The sequence below is a fragment of the Synchiropus splendidus genome, chromosome 1 (assembly GCF_027744825.2).
Source record: "Synchiropus splendidus isolate RoL2022-P1 chromosome 1, RoL_Sspl_1.0, whole genome shotgun sequence".
In the NCBI taxonomy this organism is placed as follows: domain Eukaryota; kingdom Metazoa; phylum Chordata; class Actinopteri; order Syngnathiformes; family Callionymidae; genus Synchiropus; species Synchiropus splendidus.
This window is the reverse complement of record NC_071334.1, coordinates 55,574,936-55,587,122: the sequence shown is the minus strand read 5'-3', so window position 1 is coordinate 55,587,122 and position 12,187 is coordinate 55,574,936. Positions and strand designations below refer to the sequence as shown.

Here is a 12,187-nt window from a genome sequence, read left to right as displayed (position 1 = left end):
CGGATTGACAACTATTTGATATAGCAAAACGTCTCAACCAAAAGCAAACAGGCAGCAAAAATTCGCTGCATACAGAACCATATATCGGAAGGAACTCTTCCTTGTTAAGAGGAGTGATAGGCGAGAAACTAAAGGTGATACAGTAGATAAAAGCAGTTAAACAAATATAACCTGAATCAACAAGCTGTCTGGGGAAGAGATCTGCACTGTATCAGAGCAGAGAACTGCAAGATGATGTTGCCAGGCAACATATTCAAATTGTACAATTAGGCAGCACTTAGTTTGTCCTCTTTGGCCTCATGGTTTCTCAATTATCAAGATGGTGTGGCTCAGTTGAACAAGCTTACACAAATACATGTGCACTGTGAGACGGAGTGAAACAGGCAAAGGATTTTTCACTTGTCAGGAAAGCACTGAGGCAGGAGGGTAATGTGACAGCTCTGCTTTCCAGAGTGGTACACGTTACAGATTAACAAGGGGAGTTGTTGCACCTCCTTTGTAAAATAGTGTTTAAATGTGATACGTGTGTGTATTATGCACACACATGAGACAATTCAGGTCTTCTCTCACTTTTTCCAATTTTACCATCAGTTTGTACTTTTAAACACGAGCAGAAATGATGCCACTGAATATCAACATTAATGTGTAACACTGCCTACTATACTACCTACAAATTGATCACCGCTTACTCTATCATAGTGTACATGTCCGTGTCAGTTGTGAGCTTTTAATTTAAGAGCGGCTCCTCCCATGCTCTTATCAGAACAACAAGGTCTCGACCTTGTGGGTTTCTACTCCTGGAGACAAAAGTCTTTTTCTTAACCGGTGATTACTTTGCCCTTTTCCGCCATGTCTGCCTGTGCCAGTGTTCACCTCTCGTGCTGTTCACTTGAAAGTCAGAGGTGAGATCTGAGACCGAACTGATGGAGTGTAGCTGCCCATCACCTTTGACGCTGTAATTCATTTGTGCTTTGAAAGCATAGACATGGACCAGAAAAGACATGATGAACTGTCATGGTTGTACCATGTTTCCCACGTGTGCAGCACTTACCGGCACTGTTGAAGCCACAACCCAGAAAGAAGCCTCTGACCTCTGGAGCTTCACCCATCAGCGGCTTATGGTCGGCTGTGAAGGACTCTGAGGACAAACAGGAAAATAAAGCACAACGTGAGATTAAATCGCGGCACACACAGCGATCGCATGCTTAGCTGTCATTATCCAAGTGAACACAGCAGTGCTTTTGGTTGAGGAATGACTGTTGACACAGTGATGTTTGTTCATCAACTATAGCTTTATTTGAGAATCATCTGTTCTACTCCACACACTGAAGAGTCTTTGATGGCTTGTACACACTGCTGACAGCGGATTTAGGGGATTGAGTTAACATGGAATATAAGCCCTTGTTACTACTCAATAAAGAGAATAATTTTCAGTGAAATATAGACTGCCACTGCAGATGGTCAAGAGTAACACCCAGAACTGAGTGATATCTCATTCATTTAACTCATGCTCGCTCATGACTGCATGTTAGTTTTGTGAGTTACGGTGCTCCTGAAACTGTTCTATCAGCGAGTGACACTACAAAGGAATGAAGGTTCTAAGAAAATGCATGTGCAAAACAAGAAACAAAAAAAAGTTACCTATAGTGTGCAATAGGTGTGAAGTACTACTGCTGAAAGCTATGTCCAACATCATTTCAACACTGAAACCTAATTCAGCAGGAATCAGGCTATGTCCCGTTGAAAAAAGTTTAAGAGTTCTGAACTGAGCTTGACAGTGTTTTGAGTGTACAGTAGACTATATTCAAGAGAGTATCCAAGTTTTCAAAGGTTGGTGAGTGTTGACATGAGCAAGCCGCACTTGTTTACCTGGACCGCAGACTGTTGACTTGATACCAGTTTGCTCCAGAACAGGAACTCTGTTGATGGCACCTTCGATGTGTTGCATGAAAACATCCCAGTCGAGGTCAAACAAACTAAAAGCGAACTTATCCGAAACCTGGAATTAGAAACACACGTCACAGGTTCCAATTATCCCATTCAGTTTGTACTCAGCTTTACCGTAAAATTAGCACATCAGCAGCCACTTAATTTCACAGGAGGCTTTATGAGCCATTAATTCAGAAATGATGTTTCCTGCTAAAAAAAAATCTTTGCTTACAGGGCTCTTTCACAGGCGACACATTTTCCTATTAAGCAAATTATGAAGAGGAATCATGACGGGATGCAAATGAGCCTCAAATTATTCATCAGCCTCAAGTCAGCAAATAGAAGCAAGATTCAGAGGGATTTTAAGACACATTTCTAGGTTTTACAGTGAGAAATTGGTCCGCCTCATTATTTGATCACATTTGGACAAGAACACTGCCACTTCTAACCTTCCAGAGTGAATGAATTGGACCATTCAAGTGGGCATCAATCAAACCCTCTCACCTCCATCACCCTCACATGTTCTAGTCCAAGTTTTGCTCTGCTACCATCTGTGGCACCCGTCTAGTCAGATCACACTGATGCTTGCAGAGCACATTCAGCACATCAAAGATCACATTCTCCATATTCATTTCCCAGCCGGCATACTGATCAGACAGTAGAGATATGATACCAAACATTGTCGCTAATCCGTGTCTGTCACAATGCCAGCAAGACTTTCTTTTGGACACTTACAAGTGTTTTAGACACTGGGGTCTCAAGCAATTGACTCATTCATCACATTCATCATTTGCATGCACCGCATGATCTCCATTCTCATTCACACATATTTATTCTGTCTGGTTTCTTTCATTCATCGCCTCTTCTCCTCCACATCAGGCTTACTCTAACAACATATTATTGTACCGTCGCAAGCATCATTGTCCAGGGAGTCTTTTCAGTAACTTTGTGTTAGGGGACTGATGGCCACGCAGTCAGAGCCCAGAGAGTTTCCACATCCTCAAAGTTCTTTGTATCATAGCAAAACTTAAAACCCTACAACACAAGCGTCAGAAGAGCCGCCTCTTTGTCTAGAACATGACAGTTCTGGCAGTCCCTCCCAGCCCATCAATCCACCACCTCGTCGGCATCCTTTACTCTCTCTGTCAGCCCGCTTAATCCAGTATTTCCTTTCTCCTATGAGACATCAAAGCGTCGTTCAGATGCACAAGGAGAATAAAAGGCGTTTTTTTTTGTTTTTTTGTTTGCACAAAGGCATGCCTAAAATTAGCAAAGGGAAATGCTGATACATCCAGAGTACCTTTATGGTCACGTAAAAATCTCAAGCATTCAAATAATAAATCCAGCAATTTAATCCTTGTGAAGATTTAGTACTTTTTGTATATTTTTTCCTTCAACATTTGACTGTTTTTTTTTCATATGGTTTAATGCAGAATAGGTCGTTCTGCTATTATGAAAACTTTGGGATTAAACTGCTATCGAGGAGTTCGGGTTTGACAGAATAAAAGAATAAATCAAAATAATAGCAGAGAACAAAGGGTACCCCAAATATGAAGTCTTCACCGCTACATCTGCTCTCATATTAAAGATATAATGACAAGACCAAAGGATGGATTAACACAAGTGTAGAGTTAAGTGCATACATCCCTTCACAGTCAGGAGGATATGGATGAGAAGAGGTTTCTAAAGCATTAACTTTCGCTTTGTTTTTATTATTGTCAATAAAAAGATGCATCTGGATCACACTTTTTTAAATTTTACTCTTAATTGACAATCTTATATGGAACAGAATGACTTTCCCCTTTGAACTTTCTTCAGCATTTCAGCTTCATTTCTGTTCTGTTGAATCTGTCAGTGGCCATCCAGTCTTAGGATAACTCAGAGGTGGGGAATTTAAATTAGCGAAAACAAAGAACTCAACACAAGTGGTGTGGGACTCAATATCCACCATCAAAGTTCCAACTCCGGCCCTTCAGCTATATTTGAAGACCTTGTGAAACACTAGGGGAAAACAAAAAGTGCAATTCCCGGATAAATCAAAGCAAACATCAGACAATCACAAGCTTGGGTGAAAAAGGTTCGACCTCCAACGTCACATAAAAGCACCAAATAAAGTGCTGCTGAAAGTGAAAAGACAATGTGGAATGAAGTCTACACAACAGTAAAAAAGGGAGAAATGTGAAACTAGAACAAACAATTTAATTTAAGCTTACCTCATCCCAAAAGATGGGATTCTGTTCATAGCCACCCACTGACAGTGCATCACCTTGAAGGCGCAGGTACACAGAGGCATCATGGTCCCTCACGTTTGGCATGTTCTGCAGAAACATCATAGAAAACAACCAAAGCCAGAATTTAAGTGTGACACCAAATTAAATGCTCATCATACAAAAAAATCAATGACTGAATCGAAAATTTGGTTTGTACAGGTCAACGCTTCGTCTTTACATGAGGACATGTGTGTAGCAGGTGCGACAATAAAAACATAACATCCGTGACAGCAAACAAACCATTGGTGACAGGGCATAGCCATCCTTTATGTGATCCAACACAAACACTGACAGGCCATGAAATCCTTTTCAAACCACAGTACAGTGACCTTCGCTTGTTTTGCGACATAAATCTTGGGGAGTAAGTGTCCGATAAATAGTTACACCTTTGCCGCTATTGTGTCGCTTTTATTCATTCTGCTTTGGCATCCACTGGAAATCAGCTAGCTGGAAAACTAAAATACCAGAGAGCAGGCTGACATTTCGAAACCTGGCCAGCATGAAGAATCAAAGGTAAGCGAAGCTGCCTGTATTCCTTTTAGCGTGGGTGCAGCCTCGTCGCTCTGCTTTATGGGATCAGTTCAGCCACTGCAGGTTCATGAACGAAACCATGCCACGTTAACAGTGAAGAGACTATCCTGACAATAAAATAAATTCGAGCCATGCTGCAATAGCCAGTTACACTAAACCGTTACATTCAGAGCAACAATCCATCATTTAGGGAGACAAAAACTCCCACAAGCCAAAGAGCAGCGATTCAAAACTGGTTTGCATGGTAGCAGCGCCACCTGCTGTACATGCTGGGTGACAAGAGTTTTCTTTGAAGACCCCAAAAACGAAAACTATTACAGTGATGAAAGAATTGTTTACATTTAAGAATACAATGTTTCATCCATGTTAATTCAAACATAATGAATAAATGACTAAAATATAATCCAAGAAATACAGTTTTACCTGAATGCCTTCAATTCTCTCCGTCACTACGTAAGCATGATGCATTGCGATGAGAGGAACCTTCACTCCAGCCATTTGTCCTAGTTTGGTCGCCCATGCACCTTACAGATTGGTAGATGTCAATGCGCTGCATGCAAAATTATACAGCTGAAAGTTCCGGGAGTCTGGAAGAGTCCGATTACAGATTTGATTTACCGGCACAGTTCACCACACAAGGAGTCTCGATGGTGCCATGGGAGGTCTCCACGGCTTTCACCCGCTTCACTCCAAGGTCATCGGTCCGTACTTGGATACCAGTCACAGGACAGTTCTCGATCACCTGATTTTAAAATGAAAATGTGAACAATTTCTTTACCTGTGCTGCAGACACAGCAGCAAATCCCACATAATCAGTTAGTTCATTTTCACAGGTCTTTATGGATACAATCATTGTGAAACAACAAAACTGATGGACATAATAAAGGGTTGGAGACTGTAACAAGACGGTAGATAAGGAAAAAAAACTGTTGTAGACTGCAGTTCCAGCAGAAATTATCACCAGCTCCTGTTGAGATAAGGCTGGTATTCTAGCACTGTTGCATCATGGGGGGCAGCACTATCTGGAACTAACTGGACCTGACAGCATGAACGAGCAAATATGTCTGGAAAACAGGAACTTTGAAAAAGGGAAAAGAGGCGCTATGAGCAAAGTGAAGCGGTACACCAACCAAATTTTTTTTTTCTTTTCATTTTTTATAAGTGACGTATCTTTTGCCGGGCCAGCCAGCAATCTTATCATAAAACATCTGGTATCTCGCTCAAATGCTTATTACTTGTGATAGTTATTTCACCTTCTAATGATTAAAATTAGAAACACTTTCTAAAACATGGGTAGTTGAGGAATCTAATATGATCATTTGAAAAGTGGTTAGCAGCCCAGGGTGGAATTGACAGAACTGGGCCGACGCACTTCAGTCCAAACTGTTGGATCATATCTAACAGTTTGAGTAATGCACACAGAAGGAATGGTGTGTAATGCACACAGAAGGAATGGTGTGTCTGCATCTAGCGACAAGTGCAATATATTTGCGTACTCATAAGCAAAAACTCAGTCAATCATTTTGGTTACCTTGGCTCCTCTGGCTGATGCAGCCCTGCTCAGAGTGGTGCAGGTACCAGCAGGGTCCATGGTTCCATCTTTGGGAACATACAGGGTTCCATACAGGTCATCCACATTCATTAGCGGATATAAGTCCTTCGTCTCAGCTGGTGACAGGACATGAGACTCGATACCGTAGACTTTGCCAAGCTAGAAGAGAGAGCAGATGTTTATCCTTTTGTGTTTTCATGTTCCGTCTGATTGTTTTGTAATGTAACACTGTATTGAAATTTTAGTTACAGTGTCAACAAATAAAACTACACTGTAAATACAGAGGCACTACAGAATTTTAATGGCTGCTGTTTTAAGTCAGGCAGTTGGGGTGGTGAACATCTGGGTATAAACACCTCTCCAGTGCAGTGGTGCATTAAGAAATGACACGACAACCTGTCAGTGTCTTGAAACCAACTCAGTCAGACTTCAGAGCAAGACATGACTGCATCACGGCCGCACCTGTGGTCCTAAATGATGTCATCTGTTCAATTGATAAGAGTTTTGTCCAGATGCATTTGTTTATAACAAAGGCATCTCACTCAGTGGACAATGACATGCAGCAGGCAGAGGCCAGGGATAACTCATTGTAAACTGTCTGACCAGGTTCAGGACGGTCTACAGATCCCTTCCCATGTACCTATCTCAAGGTGCTACACAAGGAAGCATATTGGGTCAGCACTAGATCCTCACATGCATGTATACACTATACACTGACCACAGTCTTTCACTGGAAGTTGTACTGACTTTAGTCCAGTCCAGCTCCAACAGGAGCCATTGGGTTTTAAATCCACATAAACTGTATGTAACCAAACATTTTCCTTTGTTGAGAGTCCCTTTAAGAAAGTGCTGGTCAATAAGGTAAAATCCCTCATTAGTTTTGTATAACAGAACAAATCCTCCTTCACTGCCTGCAGTGTCCCCAATTCTGGCTAAACAGCAATGAAACAAATAGGTCTCCACCATAAACTGAATGTCATCTGTTTTGTCACAGGAGCTCCAGTGTCAGCACCCACTGCCACATGTACTCTGGTTTCAGTCTGCTCGGCTCATGCGGTAAGCCCTCATCACCAAGAATCCACTATTATACACAGATTCAGTAATCGAAAGTCCATCATCCCGAAGGTTTATTAGTCATTCCCAAATCAGGATTTCAGTCATTTCAGTTCTGTAGTACAACTGCCAGGAATCATCTGCAGCAGACAAGCAACTAACCAAGATGGTAAAATAAAGGCTGAACAGACCAAATAAATAATCAAGATTAAATAAGAGAATATGCTAAGAAACTAAAAAGGCAAGTTGTTGAACCATTAATGAAATGCTTGATCTGTTTTCACTAGAGGCAGCCTCAACATACCGACATGAGGCGCTTGTACTCATCCAGTCGCTGCTTGTTTGATGCGATAAAGAGTCCTCCGTTCTGGATCCAGCCCGTGTGGAGACCCGTTTCTTCCTCCAAGTCCTTGCTGACAACATTCCTTGTATGAGCCAAGAGTTCAACTTCAACATCACTGGGTCGGAGCTGCCATAGCAGACCTGTGGAATGCACACACACACACCTACGGCTGCAGTCAGCATTCAAAAAAGTAAATGCATGAGCACTGCAGCAGACACTGGAAAGTCAACGTAAGAGATACTCACCACATGCCAATATACATTCTGTTGCGTAGTTACCTGCAGTGTGCCACGTGGTGCCAGCAGTCAGTCTGTCTCGCTCCAGCAAAACCACATTTGTCATCCCCATTTTAGCAAGATGGTAGACTGTCTGACAGCCCAGACTTCCTCCTCCGATGACGACCACATCTGCAGACCTACAAGTTTGTGGCAGCGACTTAAACACGAGGCATTTCACTGAGCAAATGATCAGCTAGTGATGGTGGCGACAAAGTTCATTAACACTAAAGCACAAATTTGTTTAACTATCCTGCCTCTTTGACAGATTTCCGTGTAACAGGATCACTCAACAATCTGTTAAGAATGTGATGGATAACTACATTGATCTATAAAATCATGATAACTGATCCAAGGTCTGACTAAGGCTTCTTTATGTTTTATTTCAGTTCAAATAATTAATTCAATAAATCTCACTTTTTTGAGTCTCTGTAATTAGCCCTGTTATACACAATTGCTGCTAAATCACACAATATTTAACTATACATGCCCCTGAGATTTCACAAAAACATCACAGTGTTATTGGATAAAGCACCAAAGTAAACGGGCCGTATTCTTATTTTTAGACGTGTATGCAAAATTAAATTAAGGGTATATAGTTGGCTTAGAAATTACTTTCTAAAAGTTTTATGGCATTTAATGGCAATTTTGAAAATGTAGTTTTGAAAAAAGAAGTCACAATATTCAATATTTGAAAAAAGAAGTCAAAAATTAAAGCTCCTCAAAATCACACAATACAATACGTAGATAGGCAAAATATAACCATTGTTTAAAATATGGAAAAAAAAACTATGACGATAAATACAATTCTGAAGAAATATATATATAGAGAAGAGATTATTTAAATATATATATATAAGGGGTGGGATTCGATTAAATAAATTAATCTAGTTCTAGTACAATTAATTGCAGTTTAATGTAATAAGAATATTTGCCACAAGAAGCCACATTTTTCAATTTGAATGAATTTGGTATGTTAGTGAAACTAATGATGGACCCATACACACATTTAAACAACAAAATATTGTTTATTTTGCATCAGTTTGACAATAGCACAATAAATCACGATGGTGGCTATATTCAAGTTTTTATATCACCTCATTTAAAGTAAAGCTCTTTTAATGCCTTGAAAATATTTGTATAAGGATTTCAATTTTATAAGAATTTCAAGTACATTCAGGGTAGTGGAAACCCTTGCCATTGTGTAGTGAAAACCATCCCTGAACAAAAGCAAACAGGTGCTTTTTTTTTTTGCTTTTGTTCCTCCATGTTTGTTGTTGTTGTTGTTATGATCCTAGCTGCAACGTGTCTTGTGCATCAGTGTGATCAGTGGACCAGGAACTTCTGCACTTACAAAAGGTTCTATGTTGTCTGGAGAGTGAACTGTTCAATTAAATTATTTTTTTTTGTTGTAATTCATTAATCATAATGTTGTAATTAACCAGTTAAAGTACCACCACTAATATATACATATGTGTTTATGCTTAAAAAATGACAGAAATTGGAGCATTTCTTTTTCCTACTTCTTCAATGCCTTGGTTTTCAATTGAGGTCACAAATGCCAGGTCATAACAGACCTTATCACTCTGAACATGGACACTTTTGTGTAACCCCACAGCATATAAATCAGTTGTTTATGGTCACCAAACCTTGGCAACGGCTTCGTCGGTCCAGAGGTGGATGCATCATCCTGCTTGAGGGTCTTCTTGTAGGGAACACTCTTTTCCTTGGTGGGTTCCGAGCTGTACGACCGAGCACTTGTTCGGCACAAGGGAGACAGGGGAGGTCTCACTGCCGAAACCAGCCGCCGGACTGCGCTCCCCAACAAGGCCATGGCCCCTGGAGACAAAACAAATTGGGGTTTTGGACCGTTTTTGAAATACATTTTTGTGTTGACCCAATTTCAGGTTGTCCAAGGATCATGGCACCAGTTATCAATGGTTCCTCTTTATCAATCATTAGTTTGTGGTTTGATGATTAGTCAGCGTGATCCACAGCAGCGCAGAGCAAGTCAATCCTCAGACTTCTTCACTGCACATACTTGAAGTCCATGCGACGCAAACCTGAGCGCGCGTGCGTGTTCACGTCACGGTTCATTCATGTTTGTTTCATTTAAATATTTGAGTATGCAACCTCGCAGCTCTATTTTGTGAAAACTGAACGTATCTAAAGAAAAAGCATACATCGATTTTTAAATATTCTCAAGGTTGTGGACTTTAGCCGTGTGCACACCATCTCCACTTATCACTTGTTTTGACCGTTGTTGGTTCAAACTTATGCAACTGCCAACAGATACCGCGGTGTGAACATATGGCGCTTCTACATGTAGAGCACTTTCGGAACTCCGAAGACTGTTCCTGCGCTCCAGATAAACATGCAAGTCAGAGAAGTCAGAATGGAACACTACAAATCCAGTATAAGAACTGAGCAAAAGAAGAGCTTGAGCAAAACGTGGCACAGATTTTATCGGTTTCACGGACTTACAGTCGCTAATTCACGCGATGCCAACTTCCAGGAAGTACACCAGGAAAAAGGAGAAGCCCGAAGTTGTTGTTGTTTTCGGACTGGAAAGGAGGTAAGTAAAAGAAAAGGCTTCAGTGAGTGTCCAGGTTTAGCTGCAGGAACCCTGCGACCCCGCCTCCAGAGCTGTCAGCCAACTACACACGGTGCTAGCTCCGAGCTCCTAGCGCTTTCTCTTAAAGCAATAGGGACCCGTTTTTTTTTTGTGTCGGCGTAAACTTATTCAATCACCTTTTCATGTTGACTGTCAATAGTGCGACAGACACTTTTAAATATAATTATTTAATAATAGCATTAATAAATGCATTTTTTAATTGCTAACTTAAATAGATCTTCACTTCAAACAGTTTTCATCAAGATGACAACAGTGTCAACTCAGGTCCCAGGGGCCAAATCCAAATCCGGCAGTTCAATGAAAGATGTGCAATATGTCTCATGTTATGAGGTACAATCGCTACACTGATATTACCCTCAAATAGTCAGCAAAGAGTGTTTGAGATCACATTCTATTTTCGCCCAGTTGTTTCGCACTGTTTCCTTCCATTTCCATTTTAAATTTCCCACACTGTAAATCTAAATGTGACGGGAGCACAGGGTGGGAGTGGAAGCAGCTGCTGTCTAATGAAGCAAAAGTAGAACGTCAGCGTGTCAGTGAAGTCAAACGAAACAGTCCCAAAGAGGATCCCTGGATTATGAAACCTCAGGCAGCAGTGTGAACTTATTTGAACCTACCAGTCCACACCTCTGCCGTGGCACCCAATAAAGAGCTAAGATTCAGATCCTCTCCTGCAACAGGAAGTTCTCTCCAGTTCAAACAGCCCTCAGCAGGCTGGAGGCCAGCGCTAGGGACTGGATCCATTCAAGCTATCTTCTGTTGCATGTGTGTCTTCAGATTCGCGCCTGAGACCGGAGGCATAAAGAACAACCTTTGATCACTGGCCTCATTTAGAAATCAAACAGTTCTGGCAACTAATTTGGGGTCATGTTCACTGTGGTCTGTTTGCTCAAAGAGCAGTCTTGCAGTGGCAAGCACTATTTTGTAATATTGCCGTTTTAATTCATCTTCTAAACTTGATTTCTTTGTTTACATTGCGCCCCAGTCACTTTTAAAACACACATTAAAGCTTAGCTACATGATTATTAATAATTCATTCTACAAAAGCTACTTTGTGTCATCAATGCTCTGGAGATGTACTGATCTCCTGAGTGAGATCTACCCATTTCACATCATTACAATGGAGTTGTCCAAACTCAATTACTATTACAAGTCCGACTTACGACCACAGCTAGCAGATGCTTTTTTTTTTTTTTAATTCAATGTCTGGCACCACAGCATGTAGCAGCCCAGCATCACGTCCAACAGTTACGGCTATAAACAGCTTGGTATATAATAGTGTTCAATAGAAAAAGTTGCTTAAAAACACAACAGATTGACATCGTGTATCCTATACAGTAGTACCTACAGTACCTATAACCCTCGTGTCGCGCATTTTGAATGGCATTCGACTTGCGCCCAATCTGATTTACAGTTCCGGTCGTAAATTGGATGTTACTTGTATTTAAGGTGGCAACGGAGGACGACTACACTGGGGACACCCTGGACAGCTGGTCAGTCAATCATAAGGCAGACCAAAGAGTGCGAGCTTTAGTTGCCCTTGAACCTCTGCATGTTTTTGGACTGTGGGACTTCAGACAGAAGAAGCAGGCTCAGTCC

General features: G+C 41.1%; 1 protein-coding gene across 1 annotated transcript in view; it reads right to left on the bottom strand.

The window, feature by feature from the left end:
• sardh (sarcosine dehydrogenase) overlaps positions 1-10,562 on the bottom strand; it is a 28,353-nt gene extending 17,791 nt beyond the window's left edge. The window contains exons 1-10 of the mRNA XM_053849817.1: positions 10,438-10,562; positions 9,603-9,792; positions 7,957-8,093; positions 7,640-7,818; positions 6,262-6,441; positions 5,349-5,472; positions 5,154-5,254; positions 4,143-4,247; positions 1,870-1,999; positions 1,052-1,138 (exon numbers count right to left, since the gene is read on the bottom strand). Of these exons, the coding sequence (XP_053705792.1) occupies positions 1,052-1,138; positions 1,870-1,999; positions 4,143-4,247; positions 5,154-5,254; positions 5,349-5,472; positions 6,262-6,441; positions 7,640-7,818; positions 7,957-8,093; positions 9,603-9,787 (1,228 nt within the window). The 5' untranslated portion in view covers positions 9,788-9,792; positions 10,438-10,562. The remainder of the gene's footprint in view (positions 1-1,051; positions 1,139-1,869; positions 2,000-4,142; positions 4,248-5,153; positions 5,255-5,348; positions 5,473-6,261; positions 6,442-7,639; positions 7,819-7,956; positions 8,094-9,602; positions 9,793-10,437) is intronic.
• Between the last annotated feature and the right edge of the window lie 1,625 nt (positions 10,563-12,187).